At 39.0% G+C, this 24,887-nt stretch overlaps 1 protein-coding gene across 1 annotated transcript in view; it reads left to right on the top strand.

The window, feature by feature from the left end:
- Window positions 1-24,887, top strand: part of FMN2 (formin 2) — a 163,396-nt gene that overhangs the window by 44,764 nt on the left and 93,745 nt on the right. Inside the window, exons 5-6 of the mRNA XM_068395923.1 lie at window positions 9,626-11,301; window positions 12,376-12,520. Of these exons, the coding sequence (XP_068252024.1) occupies window positions 9,626-11,301; window positions 12,376-12,520 (1,821 nt within the window). The remainder of the gene's footprint in view (window positions 1-9,625; window positions 11,302-12,375; window positions 12,521-24,887) is intronic.

Here is a 24,887-nt window from a genome sequence, read left to right as displayed (position 1 = left end):
GGTGGCCAAGAAGGCCAATAGCACCCTGGCTTGTATCAGAAATAGTGTGACCAGCAGGACTAGGGAAGTGATCGTCCCTCTGTGCTCGGCACTGGTGAGGCTGCACCTCGTATGCTGTGTTCAGTTTTGGGCCCCTCACTACAAGAAAGACATTGAGGTGCTGGAGAAAGCCCAAGGAAGGGCAACAAAGCTGGTGAAGACTCTAGAGCACAAGTCTTATGAGGAGTGGCTGAGGGAACTGGGGTTGTTTAGCTAGGAGAAAAAGAGGCTCAGGAGAGACGTTATGACTCTTTACAACTATCTGAAAGGAGGCTGTAGCAAGGAGGGTGTTAGTCTTCTCCCAAGTGACAAGCGATAGGACTAGAGGAAACGGTCTCAAGCTGCACCAGGGGAGGTTTAGATTGGATATCAGGAAAAATTTCTTCACCAAAAGGGTTGTCAAGCATTGGAACAGTCTGCCCAAGGAAGTGGTTGAGTCGTCATCCCTGGAGGTATTTAAAAGACGTGTAGGTGTGGTGCTTAGGGACATGGTTTAGTGGTGGACTCGGCAGTGCTAGGTTAATGGTTGGACTTGATGATCTTAGAGGTCCTTTCCAACCAGAACGATTCTATGCTTCTATGATGAGAACACAAGTAGAAATACTAGAAATGAGGGAAGAAGTGTTTAATTAGAGAGCCTGAAAGACATCATAAAGAAGTCGGCCTACTCAGCCACTAGATGGCAGTTAAGTATTTTTGAATGGACTGTGCAAGGCACTTGTAAGTCGTTCCTGGGGGGGTGTGTGAGATACCCTGCAGTGAGAATATTAATTTTTTTTTTTTAGGCGGCTCTCTGGTGGCTAATGAGTTAGCCTGTGAAAAGTATACACATTCACTGTGTTTAATCTGACCAAGGTTTAGTAATTGGAGCATCTTTCAAAGATAATAAAACTGTGTCTTAAAAATAATAACAAAAATCCCAAAACATTAAATGTTTAGAAAGTTCTGTTCTCTCACTGTTAAGTTTTTTTTTAAATCAGTGAAGAGAACACATTTAGTTTGGTCTACAAGACTTCTAGATAACTGTCCTTGTAGTGATAACTTAAGTTTTACTGCTGAATTATCATCATTTAAATAAAGAGGTCAGTTTTCTGTTGGATATGAAATTAATTTATTCAACCATAATCCTGAATCTTTTACATTTAGTTCTGATGAGGGAGAGATTAAAAAAAAAAAAAGGTTAAAAGTGCATCTGGCATAATTTTTATCAATCAATTAACATATGTAGAATATAAATCATAAACTCCATATTTAAATAAAAATAAATAAAAGGAGTATAATATGTCAAGCCTGTGTGGTAAAAAAATAAAGCAGTTAATTCTCAGAACAAATGTTAGTATTTGTATTATATTCAGACTTCACAATACTTGGATTGACTTCCATTGTTTTGCTTGAAGGCAGTGTTTGCTTCTTTAAAAAGAACAATAATTTGTATAATTTTCAGTGGAGTGACAATAGCACATTTTTGCACTCTTCCTCCTGGCCATGGTGAGACTAAAATTTATTTTGTTCTAACCTGTGTTCTTGATGCTAATGTCAAGATGAAGTTTTATTTATATGCTCATTTAAATTTGAAAGGCTCTTTACTCTGTTTTTTCCCCTTTGTTACATGGCATGCTACCTCAATTATAGCTCTGAAATAACATAAAAATCACAGAATAATTTAGGGCTGAATAGAAACTAGGAGGTCATGCTGTCCAATCCCTTCCCCATGAGCACCCTCCCTCAAGCAAGGCTATCTTAGATGTTTGGTTGTTTTTCTCAGGATTTTGCTCATCTCTGAGGATAGCTAAGTGGTAGTGCTACTATGTACTTCCTGCTTTGCCTAGTCAGTGGTAAAATGATTAGTCTTGCTACATTTCTGATGTGTTGCTTTGATAACAGCTTAAGGAGATGAAAATGTGTGCTCTAAAAACATGTCCATTTCCTGTGAGTCACTCCTAATTCAAATAAGCATACTTAGAGGCATTGATTAAAATTCTCAAGAAACTGCTGGTCAAGTTCAAGTGATTCATCTGACCTCGTCAAGTTGGCTTAACCTGTTTGAGAGACGTCATCCAGTCAAAAGTGAGCTATATTCTAAAGATTAAATTGTTCTTTTGTTTCTCTCAGCAATAAAGATCAGGTGCTACTTTACAGTGGTATAGATCCTGAGAATTTCCACAGGACCCTGTGTATGGAAGAGAGATAAGAAATGTTTTTCTTGGTAAAAATGAGTATTTCTTTAACTTAGAAATATACAAAATAATTTAAAACAAAACCAGAAACAAGCAAAAAAATCCATAACCATGGTATATTGCCATACTTGAATGAGAATGTAAAAGTAAAGCTGAGAAGAATTTCTACTATTTGGATACAAAACAAACTAACTGGTTTAACTTCTACTTACAATCAGATCAAAAGATAGTTATCATTAGGTTCTCAATTTTAAGTGGTATAAGTAAAACCAGTAAGATCACTTTTTTCTCTTCTGTATTTTTAAATACATATTTTTATTTGTTCTTTAGAGAATCATAGAATGATAGAATGGTTTGGGTTGGAAGAGACCTTAAAGATCATCTAGTTCCAAACCCCCTGCCACAGGCAGGGACACCTTTCCACTAGACCAGGTTGCTCAAAGACCCATCCAGTCTGGCCTTGAACACTTCCAGGGAGGGGGCAGCCACAACTTCTCTGGGCAACCTGTGCCAGTGTCTCACCACCCTCACAGTAAAGAATTTCTTCTTAATATCTAATCTAAATCTACCCTCTCTCAGTTTAAAACCATCCCCCCTCATCCTATTACTACATGCCCTTGTAAAAAGCCCCTCTCCTGCTTTCCTGTAGGCCCCCTTCAGGTACTGGAAGGCTGCTAGAAGGTCTCCCCGGAGCCTTCTCCAGGCTGAAGCGCCCCAACTGTCTCAGCCTGTCTTCACAGGAGAGGTGCTCCAGCCCTCTGATCATCTTTGTGGCCCTCCTCTGGACTCGTTCCAACAGCTCCATGTCCTTCTTATGTTTGGGCCCCCAGAGCTGGATGCAGTACTCCAGGTGGGGTCTCACGAGAGCAGAGTAAAAGGGCAGAATCACGTCCCTCGACCTGCTGGCCACGCTGCTTTTGATGCAGCCCAGGACATGGTTGCTTTCTGGGCTGCAAGTGCACATTGCTGGTTCATGTTGAGCTTCTTGTCAACCATCACCCCCAAGTCTTTCTTCTCAGGGCTGCTCTCCATCCATTCTCTGCCCAGCCTGTATTTGTGCTTGGGATTGCCCCCACCCATGTGCAGGACCTTGCACTTGGCCTTTTCGAATTTCATACAGTTTGCGTCGGTCCACCTCTCAAGCCTGTCAAGGTCCCTCTGGATGGCATCCCTTCCCTCTAGTGTGTCAACCGCACCACACAGCTTGGTGTCGTTGGCAAACTTGCTGAGGACGCACTCAATCCCATTGTCTGCATCTCTGATAAAGATGTTAAACAGCGCCGGTCCCAGTACTGACCCCTGAGGAATGCCACTCGTCACTGGTGTCCACTTGAACATCAAGCCGTTGACCATGACTCTCTGAGTGTGACCTTCCAGCCAATTTCTTATCCACCGAGTGGTCCATCCGTCAAGTCCATGTCTCTCCAGTTTGGAGAAGAGGATTTGTGCGGGACAGTGTCAAATGCTTTGCACAAGTCCAGGTAGATGATGTTGGTCGCTCTTCCCTTATCCACCAATGCTGTAACCCCGTCACAGAAGGCCACCAAATTTGTCAGGCATGATTTGCCCTTAGTGAAGCCATATTGGCTGTCACCAGCTAACTCCTTATTTTCCATGTGCCTTAGCATAATTTCCAGGAGGATCTGCTCCATGACCTTGCTGGGCACAGAGGTGAGACTGACTGGCCTGTAGTTCCCTGGGTCTTCCTTTTTTCCCTTTTTGTAAATGGGGATTATGTTTCCCCTTTTCCAGTCATTGGGAACTTCACCAGACTGCCAGGACTTATCCAAAATGATGGATAGCAGCTTAACAACTTCATCCACCAGTTCCCTCAGGACCCGTGGATGTACCTCATCAGGTCCCATGGACTTGTACACCTTCAGGTTCCTTAGATGGTCTCGACCCTGATCTTCTCCTACAGTGGGCAGTTCTTCATTCTCCCAGTCCCTGCCTTTGCCTTCTGCAACTTGGGCAATGTGGCTTGAGCACTTGCTAGTGAAGAGTGAGGCCAAAACTCATTGAGTACCTCAGCCTTCTCCATATCCTGGGTAACCAGGTCTCCCATTTCCTTCAGAGAGGGCCCACCTTTTCCCTAGTGTTCCTTTTATCACTGACATACCTATAGAAGCTTTTCTTGTTGCCTTTAATATCCCTGGCCAGATTCAACTCTATCATGGCTTTAGCTTTCCTAACCTGATCCCCGGCTGCTCGAACAATTTCTCTATAATGAATATGCCGATAAGTATATTCAAAGCCCAAAACTACTGATAAAAGTTAACTTGCATATTCCTGAATGTTTAATTACTTCCTGTGTTTTCAATATTCAGCTTTTCCTGAAGACAAATGATTTTTTCCTAATGTCCATGATACTAAAAAGTTCTTACTTAACCTCCCAAAACGTAAAGCTCATCTTTTATGATTTTATTATTGGGTGTTGGACTCGATGATCTCCAGAGGTCCTTTCCAACCCCTAACATTCTATGATTATGAAGGATTTTATTTAATGTTCTCTCACCCAAAATGATACAACTTTGCTTTTCGTATAGCCTTCACACTTTCAAAGAGCTAGAGAAGCTGACTGACCTCCAGCCACCTGCCTTCAGTATGTTCATGGGTACATTTCTGAAGACTCTGATTCCATTTCTCCAAACTCTTTCCTGTCGTGAGTAGTAGGCTCATATTTCAGAGTAGTGAAGACTATTCATCCCTTTCTACAAAGATTTATTCTTACTGTGGATATTTTTTTGCTGCTTATTCCCTGCTGGAAGCCTGAAACAAAAGCAACATGTGAACCTCCCATTTTGTGGTCTGGCTGAACTCTTGGATAAAAAGGGCAAGTACTATGTAGGAGTATCATACTCTGGACAGTTACTTATGAGGATGTGGCAAAGTTCACCTGGAAAATCATTACCTTTTTTGATCTTCAGTACTGGACCATCAGGAGAAGAAATTAAAGGCGTTCCAAATCCTTCAAATTTAGGTCATTACTGTTCACATTTTGGGCAATGGAATCCTTTCTGTTATTTCTAGCATAAAAACTAGTATAGTTTCTGTATGTAAGGAACACAGAAATAATAATAGAATGATGTAGTTTACACGGTGACTTCTTTCCAAGTTGTCAGTCAATCTCAAGTTGAATTGAAAATCAAGAAAAGGCCTGATGTGAAAAAATTCAGCTCCTTTCTCTAGTATGCCAATGTAGTAATCTTCAAGTTATGCCAGATTTTGTGTTTTAACAGAATGAGATTAAGAACTGCCATTATGTTTATTTTCAGAAGACAGACACATTATGGCTGTTAAAGTATGTAAGTGAATAGATAAATACATAATATAGACACACATATAAGTGTGTGTATATATATGTATACATATAGACTAGGGCCAAATTTCACAGATGTGTGGTGTTTTTTCTGCCTGGAAATTTAGTTATGGAAGGGTCTGTAGGTTTCAGTCACATGTGCACATGTGGAAAACTTGGCAAGACTGGAATGAATTGGATGTAACGTATGGGCTTTTGGTACATGTGCAGATCCAAGTGTACAACCTTTATACAGTACAGCCAGTATTCTGAGGTCAGCTGGATAGCGTACGCACACAAGTCTATCAGTGCAACACAAACACAGTCAGTCCAGCAGTCCCAGATTAAGCATCCAACTCATTGCACATGGAACATGTACAACCTGTTTGAGAAATGCTGGGCACCATTCTATAGCCATACACCTCCGGATTTTTTTTTCCTGCTCATGTCTTTCACACTCAAGTCACCTGGATAAAGCAAGGCTTAAGCTTCCACCTTTCTTTCTTTCTTTCTTTACAGAAAGAAGACTGTTCCACAGTACCTGGGTCCTGGGTAAGAATTCTAGGCAAGACAGAGTTCCCTCATATCTGTTTTAAACCCCGTAGACTTCTGCTGTGGAATTGTCCTTTCGATTAAACATGAACCTTCTTTTCATTACGTGTATTTTTTTCATCTGGGTCTTCTGGTTCTTGTCAACAGCTTTTGACCATCTTTAACATGTGTGAAAAATTAAGTCTTACCTCGCTTATTCTTCTAAGAAAACTATCTAATTTTCATTTCTGATTGGACTTACATATATTTTAAATTTCCTTCCTTGTTGACAATAGCAGAAACTTGCTGTGGCTTATGTTTGTTTGATACTGCCCTTTCTGATCTAGAGGAAGACTTTAAGCTTCTTGCTAGGGGAAAAGCAGAAATCTAATTACACTAGTCTGAGGGCATCTTAAAAGTCAAAATGAAAAATATCTCTATTTATCTAAAATAATTACTGAAGCATATGAATATTGGTGCTTTGTTTTGGTTTTTGTTTGTTTATCTTTTAGACCAAATAAATTTAAAGTATGTAATTTCCTCTGGGTAAATATCTCTGCATTCACAGCAGTCTTGTTCATAATACACTGTTTCTGTGAATACTTAGATATATTGGTGATTCTTGGGTAAAAACACAATAGCAAATCACCGATTGTTTGAAATGCCATGTCTCAAGGACAGCAAAAAATTGTTTCTTAGGGCATGGGGTAAAAAGTCACTTTAATTCATCAATATATTTGTTTCTTGTCTGAATTGCTTAGTCATCTCACTTGATTGCCCATTTTTTTTAAGCTTTAAAAAATACTACTTCTCTTGAAAGACATTTCATGGTCTGCAGGGTAAATTCTCTTGTAAAACAGTGAATTCTTGGTTTTTCCTGTAGTTCAGGTAGAATTTCAGGATTCAAGGATTACCTCTTTTTCTTGTGAAAAGTTGAATCCAGTCTCCTGAGTAAATGAGTTTTTAAAAGAGTGAACTGTTCTGAGATCAGCCATCATTAAGGCAAATCTCTTCAGAACCACTTAATATTGTGTCTAATCCTGTTGGCTCCAGTTTGTTTGTGGTAGGAAAGAATTTTCCAATTCAGATAGAATTGGGAAGCTATATTTGTCATAAAACCCTTGGTGGAGTGTTCCTACAGTGTAAAATGGGAGCTTAGGAGAGTTACAGTCTGGGAAAACTGGATTTATTCTCAAATAATGGAAAACTAATGTGTGGTCTTAATAATCCTAGGAACACATTTCCTTTGATAATGTTGTCTTTTGAAGAATTGATAGGCTTTATTATTTTGTTTGCAGGTGACTGGTAGGGGCATAAGAGCAGATGAAAAAAAGGGGTAATAGAATATTCTCTTTCTGCTTTATAATGAAGTTCTTCAACAAAACTGTTGCTGCTACAAAGTATTGAATTACTAAAGGAAACTTAGTGGATTGGAGCACCATGAGTAGTCTGCAATGGAAATGTCTTTTTCTGCCGTTTTTCCTTGTTATAATACTGTTTGTTAATATGTCTGCTGTGTTTATTCCTTCACTATTCATTGAAAAACTTTTTTGATGTTCCTTTCTCTGGTTTACATTTCTCTTCAAAGTTTGATAGGGAGACCTAGTTGTAATCCATAACTTTTGGTTCAAACTGCTGTTACAGAAAGTTCAAACGATGCAGGGCATTGTGAGTTTTGATAAAGGTGCTTCAAAACCAAACAATGTTTGGTTTAAATGTAATAGTTGCTGGTTTACTTCTGGGATTGCTTTAGGACAGCTGGGCAACTGTAAGATAAACCTGAAATTGAAATTTTATGTTTGAAAAACAGTTCTGTGCAGAAACAATTTTTTAAGTATTAACAAACATATATTTTATTAATAGTCCCCAGCTGGAAGTTACAACTTCATTTTCCAGAAAGAAAAGTGACTTTTAAATGTTTCATATGTCAAAGGATGAGATGAAAAACATTATCTTCCTGAAACAAATCAAGGCAATTAGTATATCAGGTATTGTATGTTCATTTGTAGGCTTCTTTATAAGACCTGTAAAATCTCAGTATTTGAAAGATTTCCTATGAAGTAAGCCTACAGTCTCATCCATAAAGCTTATGATTTTATAAAAGGGAAGAAAAAGGCACTAAATAACTGCTTTGCTGTAACCACTTGGTAAACTTGTTGCATGACAAACTTAATTCAGCTAAATGCTTGAAATGCTGAGCAATATTTTAAATTTAAAGGAAAAAAGTACTAAAAAGTAAATGCATGCAACTAAAAATAATAACTTCTTTATTAAAAGATTTTATGTTGTAAAGTCATGTCCTGTTCAACTTTCCTGGATAAACACAAATGGCTATTTTTGGACTAGGTTTCTTCTTTTGGTACCTTTTGATAGAAGCACATACCCATTAAATTTAGTACAGTTTGTTACTAGTATGTATTTTAAAATGTGAAAATTACTGTGCCATTTAAGGTTAATCTTCCTCTATTCAGTCTACAGCAGGCAGGATCAGATGCTTCAGAGAAGGATATAAAAAATGTGGAAACTCTCAAATACAGAATAACCATTCCAGACAGGAAGCTTTTCTAATGTTACTCACTCAAGGCCTGTCACTTGGCAGAGGAGTTTCAAATTTTGGGTGGGAGGAAAGTTCTCCCTTAGTTTTTTCTTACTACTTTTCTTTCCCAAGCATTCTGCCTGGAGAAAAGCACAATTACTCTGTTCTGAGTTTAGCTGTTTTCGAAAAGTGCACATTTGTTATGTTCTGCATTCCTAATCTGTATTGTATCATTAAGGTGTATATTGAAACCCAGCAGTCAGTAGTGTGTTGAGTCTGTTATGCACAGTGCATCCCTTTGAAGAGACACTTAATGTATTTTCAGTTAACAGAATTAAAGTAATGTAGTTGCCTTCCCACTGCCATGGCAGTGGGAAGGAGTTGGCCTCTTCTCCCAGGCAACTAGCAATAGGACAAGAGGACACAGCCTCAAGCTGCGCCGGGTGAGGTTCAGGTTAGACATTAGGAATCATTTCTTCTCAGAAAGGGTCATTAGACATTGGAATGGGCTGCCCAGGGAGGTGGTGGAGTCACCATCCCTGGAGGTGTTTAAGAAAAGACTGGACATGGCACTTAGTGCTATGGTCTAGTTGACATGGTGGTGTCAGGGCAATGGTTGGACTCGATGATCCCAGAGGTCTCTTCCAACCTGATTGATTCTGTGATTTTATGTCTGCATATCCATGTGTACACAAACACTTGCAGTACTTGTGGTCAGTGGTTGGTTGTTTTCTTGGCCAGGGTATGTGAGGGGAGGGAGGGGTTGCTACAGATTTTTGATTTTGCCAAATATGATCACAGTCTAAAACAAGCTCATACTGATGAAGGTAGTTTCACACTGGAGCAAGTAATTTGCTTAAGCTATATTCTTCCACTGTAAGATGCAGCTAGCCAAAATGATACCTCTGTTTTTAAAGGCTTGTCTTAACTAGCTTATTTCTGAGCATCTGGAATACCAGTATTCTTGATCTAAATTTAATTTTTTTCACATAGTGATGAATGTTGTCTGGTTTGTGCTTATTATATATTTATTTTCTTTCAAAGGATGATTTTGAGGTGAAATCTGAGGAGCGTGCCAGTGTCATCCAACAACTTGAGCAAACTATTGAGTATCTGAGGACCAAAATTGCAGAACTAGAGAAACAGTTTCCTGCTGCAGAGGTACAGACTGCTGAGAGGGAGCAGGAAAATGAGCACACACACGCAGTCTGCGGGGAACTCAGTAGTGTGACTCTTCAAACAAACAGAAAGGAGACCGTACCCAGGACTGTGTCACAAGCAAGATCTGTACAAACGTCACCAACGGAGGATTATTTAACACACACAATGCCTTCAGCCAATGCACTGCCACAGCCAAGCCCACAACCACACTTAGAAGGGGGCAAAAATGAAGGGCCAGCTCAGACATTACCAGGTCTAGAACTACAGCCCACGTTTTGTTCTGAAATCTCCTTAATTCTGTCACCGAAGCTAATCTCTGTGCCACTGGATGCAAGCCAATCAGTACAGAGTATGCCACAGTCACCTCTTCCTGGACCCAAAGTTGATTTGTCTTTTGCATTTGAAGGAGAGACTGAAATGCCAGCTTCCCATCAGCCTCTAAGTACAGTAGATGTGACTTGTAGTGAACATCCTCCTTCTTTGCTCCCAGAGCCCACATGTAGCGTTCCCCCATCACTGCCAGCCACCGAACCAGCTGCTTCCCTGTCTGGAGCACATGGCCCTTCACTTGCTACTCCCATGTCCATGGCAGGAGTACCACCCCAACCACCCCTGCCCGGTTCAGGACTCCCTCCTTCTGTTGACTCATCAATGCCACACCTGGACCACTCTTTGCTGGCCATGCCACCACCCCCTCCTCCTCCTTTGCCAAGTGGGGAGACACCGATGCTGCCTCCAGCCCCTCCTCTCCTGTGTGCTGGAGTTCCACCACAACCTCTACCACCACCTTTGCCCGGAGCAGGAGTCCCACCCCCTCTGCCTGGTTGCGGCATCCCGCCTCCCCCTCCACCACCACCTTTACCTGGGGCTGGTGTCCCTCCCCCACCTCCTCCTCTGCCTGGCCTGGGAATGACACCCATACCCCCAGCACCACCTCTGCCTGCAGCAGGACTGCCACCACTTCCCCCACCTCTGCCCGGAGGGGGCATCCTGCCCCCTCCTCCTCCACCTCCTCCACCGCCTCTGCCTGGTGCAGGTGTCCCCCCTCCACCGCCTCTGCCTGGTGCAGGTGTCCCACCTCCACCGCCTCCACCACCTTTGCCTGGTGCTGGTGTCCCCCCTCCACCACCTTTGCCTGGTGCTGGTGTCCCCCCTCCACCACCTTTGCCTGGTGCTGGTGTCCCCCCTCCACCACCTTTGCCTGGTGCTGGTGTCCCCCCTCCACCACCTTTGCCTGGTGCTGGTGTCCCCCCTCCACCTCCTCCACCACCTTTGCCTGGTGCTGGTGTCCCTCCACCACCCCCTCCTTTGCCTGGGTTGGGGATGCCACCTCCAGCCTCACCACCTTTGCCTGGAGAAGCACCACCCCTTCCAGCGCCAGCCCAGGGCAGCATCTACCCAGCAGTCCCTCAGGTCTGTGGGTTTCTTCCTCCTCCGTTACCATCTGGTTTATTTGCAATGGGGATGAATCAGGAGAAAGGGAGCAGGAAACATGTGATAGAGCCTTCTCGGCCAATGAAGCCTCTTTACTGGACAAGAATTCAGCTCCACAGTAAAAGGTAAGTCGTAGAGTTGTGGAGAGTGGTGTTTTCACTTTATGGCTGTCCTGATAGTGTCGTATGTTACGAGCAAAAGTCTGTCTTTACTGCTAGGCAGGCCTTTGAGAGAACCTCAGTGCAAACATGACTTTATTTGTAATCGGATATGTAAACAGGGTGCCTGTTTTACTTAAAGCGCACAAACTCTGAGTAACGCTATTTGCACATGAAAGCTCTTTGAGGGTGGTGTTTCCTGCTGTCCTTTGGGGTTACATACCACGCGTTGATCAGAAAACCGGGGGTGACTGTGTGCCACTGAGAGTTCCATGAGATGGTTTTTAAAATGTTGTATTTGTGCTTCCCCTCAACATTCAAGATAGTGTTGGTCTCTTTCTGGGGCAGCTTGAAAGTTTTTGTAGAGACTTCCTTCTAGATTAATTTACACTGAACGCATTTTATCCTCCTCTTTGCTTTCTCCAATGACATAGAAATCCTTTGGTTTTTTTTTTTTACCTTGTACACGCAACAGGCAGATTCAAACTACAATTTATTTGCATGGCAACATAAAGCTATTCTGGTAGCCCTTACTTTGATGTGACTTTGATATACTTGTTTTCGGTTGTTGATGCTTTTTTGTTTGTTTGTAAAATATCATTCTTGGTCATGAAAAGAAGTTTCCTTAATAATCTTTTCTTTATGTCTCTAAGTACTGATTGTAAAACCCTTCTGCTGTTATTTAATGATGAATTTCTTCTTTCTCTTCAAGTTCTTGCTACTGTGACACAGGTGGTCTGCAGATAACTGTCTATTTCTACTTCTCTTTTTGTCCATGTCTGTATGTTTTATAGCCTATATACAACCTATTTATATTCCTGTGTATGTAAAGTGGGTGAATATAAATGAGCCTGACCATTATTGTGTGTGAACAAAGAAGCAAACAAAGTATAGGGGAGAATCAACAGTATATGTTATCAAAATGCTAGCAGAAGTTAGGCAACAACTTTTAAATTGCTGCTATTTTATTTTCTTCGTTCCTCCATTTATGACCTTATTTAGTTTGACATTGCCCTACATAGGTCTTTTGCTTAACTTTAGAGATTCTAGTGCTTCACTTGTGTGGGAAAAAATTGAAGAGCCTTCCATAGATTATCATGAGTTTGAAGAACTGTTTTCTAAAACAGCTGTTAAAGAGAGGAAGAAACCCATTTCGGACACCATTACAAAAACAAAGACTAAACAAGTGAGTACTCATTTAATTTCAGATCTTTTCTAGGCTGGCTTTTACATAAAGACAGATTTTTGCATGCAGCTGAGATGAATTTTGCCTGATGTGAAAATGTTACCATATATATATATACGCTATGTAGAAATATAAGAAAAGGAGAGAACGTAGGATGGGTTTCAAAGCTCTATGTGTTAAATACCAAAGATTTCTTCTTTATAAATTACTTTTCAAGTATGTATTTTCTTAAAAAAAATTTGCTTTATCTACTTAAATATTATCAAAATTAAAACTAAAATAATTAGGTGCATATATGATGCTTTGAAATTGACTGCACATGTGCAATGAGTGGTATAAAAATTATGCTGATTAATTTTGTAAATTAGAGTTGCATATGAATTACCATGGTTTCAGAGAAAAATTATGTTTAAGTCCTAATGTTATACCAATCATGACAATTCTAAGTTTGTGTTGTGTTTATATATATAGTGAATATGAAGTTTATTCATACAATAAATTATGAGCACAGTTGGGAAATCCAACATTAATCAAACTGGTTTCTTGAAATTGAATGGTGTACAATAAAATAAAAATAAGCATATTTTAAATGTAGAAGTTTAAACTCTGGGGTAAGAGAATTGAATCTGAATATTTACATGACTCGAGAGCTGTAATCTTCTTGTTATCTGTGTGAAAACTGAATTGTGGTGGTATGATAATTAATTTGCAATTAAACTTTCAGGCTATAGAGGAGAATGTTCTTATGTAGAATCCTAAACAGCAGTCTAAGTTCTTGTTTTATCTTGTCTTCACGTTCCTGTACTCAGCTCCGGACTAGGCTGTTCTTTCCATCATCTTTTAACATACAGGTTAATGTTGTATAAGATTTTTTTCCACATTGCATGTACAGTAAGACTCTTCAAAATCCCCAGTGCAGCAGATCTTATGTTTGAATATGACCTCTCCACCTAATAGTTCTGGAGATCTTGCCCCCACAGACACACTTTGGTCAGAAATATAAACGTGCAGGCGCTCTTTACTGTGCTGGCAACCTGCTGCAGGCAGCAGAGCTGATAATGAAGTTAAGATGGTTATCCCAACGTGTTGGATAAAACCTTTATCTGGACGGATGGGAAGGATAGTTCAGCCATGCTCGTGTGGCTGTTCATCCTCTTCCTGTGTGCTGCACTAGTCTGTACTAACTGGGATGTGAGGAAAGGTAACAGTGCTGCTGCTACCATGCTGTCCTGCAATAAATCTCCAAAGTGCAAGACCTTTGTTCTTCTGCTCTCCCTCTAGAAAAAAGCCCCTTTTAATGGTTATTCTTAACTAAATTAGTATGATAGCTCTTTCAGTGAAAAAAAATGAGTGCAAAGGTATACTTTATGCTTTGCCTATGAACTGTTGGTCCATTCACATTTCATGAGGTTTGGTGATGCAAATATCTAAACAGAGTAGAAATGACGACTGTTTAACTCTGTCACGTAAACAGTGGTTAAAGACAGACAGCAATTATGAATAAACATTAGATGTGGATTTTAATACTAAGAGTATTTATTTTTCTTGCAAAGCCAAAATTTAGATATGTTGTCAATAAATAAATAAAACGTAGATAAACCTAAATGAAAATGACTGATTGTTCTAAACTTATTTGAAAAGAACAAGTTGTTTATGACAGAAATTTCCACACAGAAGTTTAAGGCAACCTAAGTAGGTGTCGTCATCTAGAATGAACATTCCTGTGGGCCACTTAAATAGACAGAAGAGAATCACTTGTGTGTTTCTCTTCCTTTGGTAATCACACAAATGTACTGCTCTCCAAAAGAGAGAGAAATTGCCTAATGGAGAAGTCTGATTTGTTGAACTGGGGGGGAAAAGATCAGCCAAACAGATAATCGCAGGCTTTCATTAGAATTACAATTAGAGCTATCATTTATTGCAGATGTCAAAGTTAAATGTTCACGTGTGCAAATCCAGTTTGGTCTTCTCGCAGTATTGAATTGAGATAACTGAAGTAGAACAGCTTCACAAATATATTCTACGTAAGCCCTCTCAGCAGTTTGGAATGCAGGCCTTCATTTTTGAAATTCTCTTCATTTATACCGCAGTAAACACTTGGGTAATGAAGTCCATCCATGTTTAGCAGAAGAAGCAGTTATTTAGGGAAAGCATGGCTGTAACGCCACAACTGTTTTTATAGGAAGCACCAAGTGTTGTTTAAGTGGTAACTGACTTGCATGGCTTCTATGATAGTTACGGGTGTGGTAAAGATCTTACAAATGGTGTTTCTGTAGTGATTTTTACAGGGACGTGTTATGCAAAGCAGATGTGTTCTGTCACCTGTTGAGCTATGGAGGAGCATTGTACAGAACAGAACCAGGACCCACAAAGCTCTCTCTGCTGCTTTCCAGAAATACTCTAGTCTGGCAATTGGTTTTGTTCTTTGCATTGATGTGCGAGTGTACTGAGCAGATGTATGGCTTAGGTGGATTGGATAGAAAATACCTGCTACACGGGAAATAATAGTCAGGAAAAAATGCCCAGATTACTTTTCAATGCATAAAATATTTGGTACTCTACATAAACATTTGATCTCAATAAAACAATGTTTTTATTGAAAGGTAAAATAAAAATGTATTTACAGAGGAAGACACATGGTGAGGGGGAGGAAATTCTAGTAATCTGAAGAAAGATTTGATAGTTTTGGGGTGTTTTAGTGGGTGAAAGATTAATTATTTTGGACTATGCTGCTGTTCTGCACACATAGCTGTTTATGTTATATACCATAGAGTATATGCATATGTTTGCTTGTGTATGTATATAGGTATGCATGATACAATTATTTCTAAATGGTGACCCCTTTTTAAGTGGTGAAATTATCTATATTGTTCTGTATTGCTTTGTGATTTTTTGAGAACAATTGAGTTAATTTCATCCTACCCAAATATTGGTTCTAATTGTTTTTTGCATGGCGTGATCATCTGCAAATAACTTAATACAATATAAATCAATAGTGCCTTAAAAAAATCAATATTACATCTAGCACTGAATGAAGACCACATTAAAATCCATTCCAGAACTTGAAAGAAAGAGAAAAAAATGAAGTGTTAATATTTATTTGTGAATGCAGTTGATTTTGTTCTTACTGTCTCTCATTTGGTGCTACGTCAAAAGCTGTGATTTATTTTACTCTGTTAATAAGTATATGTCAAATTCTCAGCTGCTGTAAATGTGTGCAAGCTCACTCAATAAGAATGCCTACTAAATCTTCAAAGAAAGTCCTTTATGGGCTATATTATAGGTGGGGTTGCCATTGCTACCTATTAAAGTGGTCTGGCTTTCATTATAAGTCCCTGTTGTTATAACTGTGCCCAAGTTTAATTCTTTTGGCTGCAGCTTCTGTTGGGTTGGGGTTCCCCTCCCCTCCTTGGGTGTCTCCTTCATTTTGGCAATGTTAAGAAAAAAAGGTCTGGTTTTGCTCATGTCCACATAGTTTCATAGACTTGAAATGTGGAAAAATTTTATCAGATATGTCTTGTTAGTTGTGTAGAGGGTTTCTTAAATTTTGCCACTCTACAGGCTGTATCTCAGTTCCTGTTGCTCAGGAGAGACTTCAGGTATAATTCTGAAGATTTTTTCCTAACGTTGTACTGGCAGGTTGGAAAACAGGGGCTAGGAGGAGAGAGGCAAAGGAAGATTAAGATGAGTAACTGAGGAAGAACTGAGGAGATCTGAGAGGTGAAAATATAGACCATAATAGGTCTGATTCTGTGTCACCTCTTATTCTGTCTAAAGTAATTTCTCTCAGAAACTTGTTGTGAGCCTTGGGTATTCTTGACTGGATGTTCCTTTCAGCAAATATTGGATCTCATCAAACCGATGGTATGTGACGCAAGCAAAGGGTGAAAACTCGCTCTTGAAGTGTCTTGTTCAGCCATGCCATGTAGTTACAATGCTAGTTTTGGTTACATGGCTAGATAGTATTTTTCATAGGACCCTTTCCACAGCTAGCGTGGACTGTGTGGAATGAGCAGAGTTCATAATGATTACTTAGGAAATGAAGCTGTTACCTGAGTAAAAAATGCTTTTGTCAGTTGTTGCAGCACTTAAAAAACACGTAATTAGTGAAGCAGGAAGAAAAAGGATAGTCTCATGATGAAGGCCACATACACAAGAATGACGGTAAATGTAACATTAAAAATGTACCTACATGGCAAACATTGGCCAGTGTGCACTGAATGGGTTCAGTGGAAAAATGGTAAAAAATTGCTTTGCTAACTTTTGAATAGTCATCTTAGAAGCCTTACTGATAACTCTTTAACTGTATTTTTGGAAAATAACATACATGTAACTGCGATGAACTGTTCAAGACCAGATCATGTGTTTATACTCTATCATGTAAACAAAATAAAAATGTTAAAGATATTCTCATATGGAAAGTCCACTATTAATCTATTGACATTAAGATTTTAATCTCCCCCTTCCACCCCAGAAAATAAATAATAGGTTTCTAAAGTTTCATTTTCATTCTGTTTCAAAAGACTTAGATGCAAACAAGATGTATCAATAAAACTGTTTAGTTAATGATTTCAGCATTTTTGAATTTTTAAATTGAATATAAAGAAGCTGTGGTAACAGAATACCCCTAGAAATAAAATGCCACGTGAAATAAGTATAAATTGGTAACTAAGATAAATGCCATACTGAGTTAAAAGTTTATTCATTAACAAGGAATGACATAAAGGAAAAATTATTTTTCTGAAAAGGAGGGTTTATTCCCTCCACAAACAGTGGAGGCACTGTGTTAAAGAGCTTACTGTATCCACACTTATTGATCTCTTACCTGTGTCAATGACAAAATTATTTGCTGAGATTTTATGTACTCTCCAGAGATACAGTTGGGGTTCTGATGCCCCCACAGACAGGAATTTTAGAGGACATGGCTGATGCATCATTTTTATTTATACAAGCAAATAATTAATAATGTCATGAAGTTATTTATGAAATTAAATAACATCTTACTTATTTGGCTTGTAAGAGTAATTTCTTTTATGAGATGCTGTATGACTATGATCTGTTTTTACTTCTCTGTCTCTTCTTTGTATGGCTTATTGCATGTTTTGTTATTATATTATTTGTTTTGTAACTGTATCTACAAAGTTCTCTTTGTTCCAAACGTAGTTTTACCTGACTGCATATACGTATATCAAATATCTCTACCTGTTCAGGCTTCCCAGGTTGACGTCCTCTATTAACCACATGCATTTCTCATGTTTCCTTCCTGCTTTCTTTTCTTCAGATCATATATTTGCAAGTTTAAAAACAAACATGAGCTTGGCATCTGACAATCTTGGAAACTCATCTTGTGACCTAAGAGCTCTGTGGGTTTCTCTATTTTGTTTGTGTATCCTCACTAGCACTAAAAATTTCTGCTGACCTAACAGCCTGTTTTAGATGCTGCTGCTTCTGCTGATTCTGTTTGGGCGAGAGGTTACTAACCAGAGAAGCCGTGTAGAGTGTCTGACAATGGCCTTGTGTTTCATTAACAGGGCTAAGTGTCGGGACCTGCACTTGGGTCACAACAGCCCCAAGCAATGCTACAGGCTTGGGGAAGAGTGGCTGGAAAGCTGCCTAGTGGAAAAAGACCTGGGGGTGTTGATCGACAGCTGGCTGAGTTTGAGCCAGCAGTGTGCCCATGTGGCCAAGAAGGCCAATAGCACCCTGGCTTGTATCAGAAATAGTGTGGCCAGCAGGACTAGGGAAGTGATCGTCCCTCTGTACTTGGCACTGGTGAGGCCGCACATCAAATAATGTGTTCAGGTTTGGGCCCCTCACTACAAGAAAGACATTGAGATGCTGGAGAAAGCCCAAGGAAGGGCAACAAAGCTGGTGAAGGCTCTAGAGCACATGTCTTATGAGGAGCAGCTGAGAGAACTGGAGTTGTTTAGCCTGGAAAAAAGGGGGCTCAGGGGACACCTGAAAGGAGGTTGTAACAATGTGGGTGTCGGTTTCTTCTCCCAAGTAATAAGTGATAGGAAAAGAGGAAATGGCCTCAAGTTGCACCAGGGGAGGTTTAGATTGGGTATTAGACAAAATTTCTTCACCAAAAGGATTGTCAAACATTGGAACAGGCTGCCCAGGGAAGTGGTTGAGTCGTCATCCCTGGAGGTATTTAAAAGACGTGTAGGTGTGGTACTTAGGGACATGGTTTAGTGGTGGACTTGGCAGCGCTAGGTTAACGGTTGGACTTGATGATCTTAAAGGTCCTTTCCAACCAAAACGATTCTATGATTCTGTTCTCTATGCTCTGGAAGACCTCTGGAGGGGAAGGTCTTACTGAAAGCTTGTTCAAATAAAGAGAAAAATAGGCTTTGGGTTGGAGTGAGTGAGTTGCAGCTGTTCTGTGAGATGAAAGCTGGATATCTAAAAAGCATAACCCAGATCTTGAACCTCAGCAGAAAGATAGCTGACACCCTGGGTTGTGTACAATTCTTGCTGTACCTGACACTGTTGATTAGAGGCATCTTAGTTACAGCCATCTTTCTAGGGAGGCTGGCGATCTCGCATTTCCATAGCCAGTAGTTCTACACCTTTCAAACACTTTCTTCTTCATCTCTCCGTGGTGCTTCCAACTCTCTCAGTGCAAGGGCTCAGTGCAGTGGACATTGTAGCATTGGATGATATCAAGGGAAGAAGAAAAGAAGGAAATATGGAGATAGCAATACGCATTTCTTCTCCCATCTCTCTGTCCATGTTGATTTTGCTGGCAAGAAGCAACACTTTTTAGTACAGTAGTTTTTAAATCTGATCAAGAAAACTCAAATTGCTTCAGAATTAGATGTGCATATGGATTGAATGTGTTTCACCTAGAAATTAGAGTGTAGTACAGTGGTCCTGATGATTTAGTAAAAAAAAAATCACTGTCTAACTTAAGTGTGAATGTACTTGTCTGTATTATTATCAGATCCTAACTGACAAGTTACAATTTTTACTGTCAGCATGACAATCAAGGTTTTAAGATTAAGTTATCTTTTATTTGTAGAGAAGTATTGGTTTTGCAGACTTTTTCCTTATGGCTGTATTTTGTTACTTAGTGCTGACTTCAGTACAAACAGCAAGAATAAATAAGTTGTTATATTCACTTGGAGTACGTACAGTGAATAATGTCATACTTTTGACTGTAACTGTATGTCCCCCTTTACAAGTGGGAACATGAAAGCTTTTACATCATGGGGTTTTTGTTTGTTTGTTTGTTGTTGATATCTCCTACTAGATATCATAGTGGGTTCTCGCCCTTCTTTGGGAGATGTTTTTTTTTTTTTGGAGGGGGATGGGGGTTGTATTCTTTACCCTTTCCTGAACCCCGCACCCTTCTTCTGTGTCTCCCTGATTTGATGTGCTAACTTTTTATAAAATAACTAAGACTCTTAATTTCAAATGTATCTGGGCATGTGATATGTTTTGCAAGAGTTCGCAAAAATGTGTATAATTGCATGCCTGATTTGAGTATGCAGTGACAAGATTGCTCATAGCAGTTGGGCTGATCACCTGCGAAAAATACCTACTGAGTACATTGCAAACTGTGCATGAAAATTCTGGCTTTTACACAGTTTCTAAGGAAAATTTAGCTTTTTTTTTTTTTATAAGATTTTATATTGTAGCATCTGAACATGCGTTTGCATTACTAACCCACAGAGACATATTGACAGTTACAAACATAAGATCTAAAAATATACAAACTGAACTTTAGGTACCCTAGTCTTTTATCTGATGACAGAAGGAATAACTATAATGGTGGTACATAACAATGAGATAAACTATCAAAGAGAAGCTTTAGGTATGGAAAAATAAAATCTTTGTGACCTATTTTTAAACAAAAGAATTTAAACTTTACTGTTTATCTTCATCCCCTACTCTACCCCATAAAGTTAGAATATTGATGTCATTTTTTATTAAGGGACATTTTATTATTGTTCAGCTTCCTGTTGAGGAACACAATGCTTACCTAACTTACTACTGTATACCTGAATCTGAGCAATCTAAGTATTTTTTTTAATCTAATGTAATAAGTGAAGAATATTAACTGGGGTAGCAATGTCTTACTAAGAGATTACTTCTACAGTAATAGTTTTATGATATTCATTTCAAACAATACTATTTTAGTGATAAAGCAGCATAGAAGGGCATGAACTGTTTCTCATTCATATCATTAAAAGGGTTTATTTATGAAAGCACAGTAGGGTAATAGAAAAAAAAGAATGAAAAGTAAATATTATGTTTCATCTTTACCCTCAAGCATGAAGTTACAGCATCCACAAACTGGCAGACACAGCTGCTTGGCTGCACTAATTTACGTAACATGTCAACAACATGGGTCTAGAAGTATATGACAAAGAGAATTTTGAAACCTTAGGTATCTCTTTATAGAAAGTAACCAGTTAGTTTGCAGGGGGGATTCCGGGTCTGATTAGGGTAGGAGACAGAGAGTTACTCAAAATTACAATTTATGATTGATGTTCTGTGGTAAAAGTTGAGATCAGTTAAATCATTATGTGTCATCAGCATGGATATGCTGTTAGACAGCCAGGACTGGGTGTTGGTTTTGGGGGTTTGGTTTTCTTTCTGTAAGTGTTAAGTAGAAATGTTTGATCTCCTATTGTACCAAAATGACCTCACTACTTGAAGTAGTCCCTGTTTCCACTCTCACAATTGCCATTACTAGCCAGAAGTCATTTCTGGCTTTACCTTTGAAAAAAATAAACCACCCACAAATCACCACACACACAAAAACCCCCACTCATAAGAGAAAAATATTATTCTGTTATATCTGTAAGACAAGGATATACATGTGAAAGATGTGATGGGTCTAGTTCTGTGACTGCCAATTTTACATTTGGAATACACTTGAATTTGCAGAAAAGGGCTGTTGTCACAATGCGTAGTGAGAAGGTGACTGCATTACTGCCCTGATCCTGTCTCTTAACATCTTGTTTGGAGCTTTGGGGTTTCTGCATCCTCTCTGCAATGGTTACAAGCTATAGGCCTTTGTACAGTGGAGTTTCCTGCATGTGACTTTTTGTAATGTACAGTAGTTTTTCTTAACCAGCGAAAGCCTTGGGATAATTTTGCTTAATGTTGGTGGTCAAAATCAGAACCAGAGAGCAAGAATCATTGCAAAATTCCATGCATTAACTAAATATTATTCTGGGGAAAGGAATCTTTGTATTTTTGCTTCAGGGTTCTCATCAAACATGTGTCTTGCATTACCTTTCACTAAATATCTCTTTGAGTGTTTTTGCTTGTATTAAACAATCAGGAACAAATTTGGCATGTAGTTTGTTTACTGCTTAACAATGAGGACCACTCAACAATTAGAAAGTTTGTCCTAGACTTCAGGCTGCAGATAATATCTCTAGCTTCCTTTTTATTTATTTTTTTAAAATTGTTTAAAGCAGAGTTCCAGAATCCAAACTAAAAAGGAGCTGTGTATTGTGTCTGAGGCTTTAGATCTTGTAGTGATTGGATTTATCAAACTTTTGTTGTTCTGCCTTTAAATGGCGTCACTCGTCTGTAGCCTGTAGGCCCAGACTATGCAGCTGATTTATTTTATTGTTTTATTTTTAAACGTGGGAATTGCTTTAGGCATTTATGCTAATATTCATATTTTCTGAATTAGTGTTGTATTGTTACAGCCATTCTATTGGAGGAAACTATAGTATTCATGCAACTGACTGAAATGGGAATGAAATGCATAATAGAGATTAGTATAAAAGTTGACATAAAACCTACATATTAAATAAAGGCAGACAAAACTAGTAGCTGCTACATAAAAATGCTTTATCTGTTGCTGTTCTGCACCCGTTCACCTGACAGTCATGCTCTTCGGTACTCTCTTGATGTTGCAGTTCAGAATTTTTGTAGCAAAGACAACCTATTCTTCAGAGGGACAGTGCTTTCCCCGCCCCCCCAACCTCTGATCACTGCCAAAATGTGACACTCAAAAAAAAAAAAAAAATTATTCTCCTGTCCATCAGCTCACTTTCAGAAAAAGCAGCTTCTTTTTCCTGCTAACTTTTAGGCCAGATTTCTTTCAGAGCACAAGACTTGAAGCGATTTACTAGGCCACTAAATCTGGTTTTATAGCATTGATGGGAATCATGCCCCCTAAGAAGTCATATTCTAGCCTGCATCGTAACAACATAGTTAATTTATTTGGTTCCTTTTTCTCTAGTGTTGGTCCCCTTGCTGTATTTGTAGACCTGATCTCAGTAGCCTTTGAGCTTTAGATTGCTGATGGGTGGTAGAAACAGCAATTTCGCAATTTGAAGCAAATATAGTAGTATATGGGTGCTGACACCATTAGAAGTGGAAGAGTCCCAAGAACAGACTCCAGCTCATCCTTGCTCTTTGGGCCTCCAAGAGAGAGTACTGTAGTTTTGCTTCCTTTGGAAAGGTTAAGCTGTGGACCCTTCCTTGATCCTAGGTCCATTCACACCTGAATGCAGTTATAACATTGTTTTGGGGAAGACCACTTAACAAAGCTATTTTATTCTCTGTTTTCTTTTTTTGTTTTGCTTTACTCCTGGCCTTTATAACAGCTTGCAGCAGTTCAATTTCTGTTTCATTTTTGCAGAATATGAGTGACAAGAAATGTACACACTTAGTCCAGAGAGGCTCTTGCCACTTTGTGTGACTACTGTTATTTCCTTATGGGACTTTTGGAATGGGTTTGCATTCATTTTTAAATTCACCTTTTTGTCAACTTTAGGATGATTTTCTTCTTCAAAATAAAGGCAACCAAGGACTCCGTCTGTATGTTGATGACAGCAGCAAGCTTAAGTTTTTCTTTTATTGTGAGATGTTTCAGACTTGGGGGTTGGAATCACCAGTTTTCCCAACATCATCTCTACTGAATTCAGTCTTGTTAGTGGAGTGGACAGCTTTAAGGAGAAGTTTTTTAACTTTTGTTATATTACATACCACATTGTTTCTTTGTGTTGCACTGCCTTTTCTGGAAATATGGTTTGGTAGCAACACCCGTTAAAGAGTTTCTGTTATTTCTGAAATTTTTAATTTCCTAATAATATATTACATGGATTAGACAACTGCATAGGAATTTCTTGCTAATTTCTGACAGATGACGTCAATAGCTATGCCTTGATTTTAGGTCTTCAACATTGGGAATGATAGTTATGCCATACTTGGTTTCTAATGTTAAAATTTTCAGTTCACAAGCAGAACGCTGTATTTTCACTTCACTGTAACTAGTTAGAAATCTGCAAGGAGAGGAGGATGAAGTACCTTCCTAGTCAATGGTTATGAATGTTTAAGGGGGGAAAAAAAACCCCAAACTAATAAAACAATTGGCTAGCCAACAACATCCTCAGAAAACCTATACTGTAAGCGCCATGAGTTTCTCAAGTTTCCTTTCCTAAGAAGTCTCAGTGGCAGAGTTCTGGGTCAGGCTTTTACTTCTTCTCTTCAGCTGCTCCTCAAACATCAACATACAAACCTGTGTCTGAAAACTTAAGTGAATCAAAGTTGGCCACAGGGCAAACATCTTGTGGGTACTTTTATGGGTTTTTTTTAAGATGTGAATTGGATCATAATTCTTTACTCTGGCAAAATTAATTCTATTTTTTGAATCTCACTTCTACTAAGTAATTTCTAAATAACTTTGCCAGTGGGGCTGTAGATGATACAGCACCTTGGTGCTAAGATAGGAACTGTGTAACTTGAAAAAATATGTATATGCTTCCTGACTGCAATGTAAAAAGAACTTGAACTTACAGTTCTAGTTATCTGGCTTTTCTTCTTTCCTCCAAGTGATTCACAAAGGTTTTCTTCAGTGCGTTTAGTACAGTGTAAAACTCAGCAACCTGAGTAGGCTGAATATTAACCTCTTCTGTCTACGTAGTAGTTGTAGCCCTGCATTGAAAAGTACTTCATCAAGAATCACATCGTTTTACAGATAAGAGTCCTTTCCTGGCATTACTTGCTTCTCATACCAGTGATATAAAATTTACATTAAGTTGAATTCAAACAGCTTAGAGCCCTGTGGAAGACTGTCTGTGAATTACTTGTTCCTTTTATGCTTGCAAAGCAAATATGTACTAGAGTGTATTTTAGTGGCTAATTTTAACCCCCTAAAGCAAGGCATTTTGATGGTTCGATTTTTATTTTTTGTTTATTTTAAAAACAAAAATGCTTTGAGACCTTTTATATTCCCTAAAAGTGATCAAAGAAAATCCCAATATGTACGTGGTTATTTTGCTTTTAAAATAAAATTCATATTGGCGTCTACTACGTCAAACATTCAAATAAAATAGAAATTCTTACAGTTTTAGCTTACATCAAAGATGGAAATCATTGTGTGGTTTTGGAA

The sequence above is a fragment of the Nyctibius grandis genome, chromosome 1 (assembly GCF_013368605.1).
Source record: "Nyctibius grandis isolate bNycGra1 chromosome 1, bNycGra1.pri, whole genome shotgun sequence".
NCBI classification, from domain to species: domain Eukaryota; kingdom Metazoa; phylum Chordata; class Aves; order Nyctibiiformes; family Nyctibiidae; genus Nyctibius; species Nyctibius grandis.
This window is presented reverse-complemented; position numbering and strand designations above follow the sequence as displayed.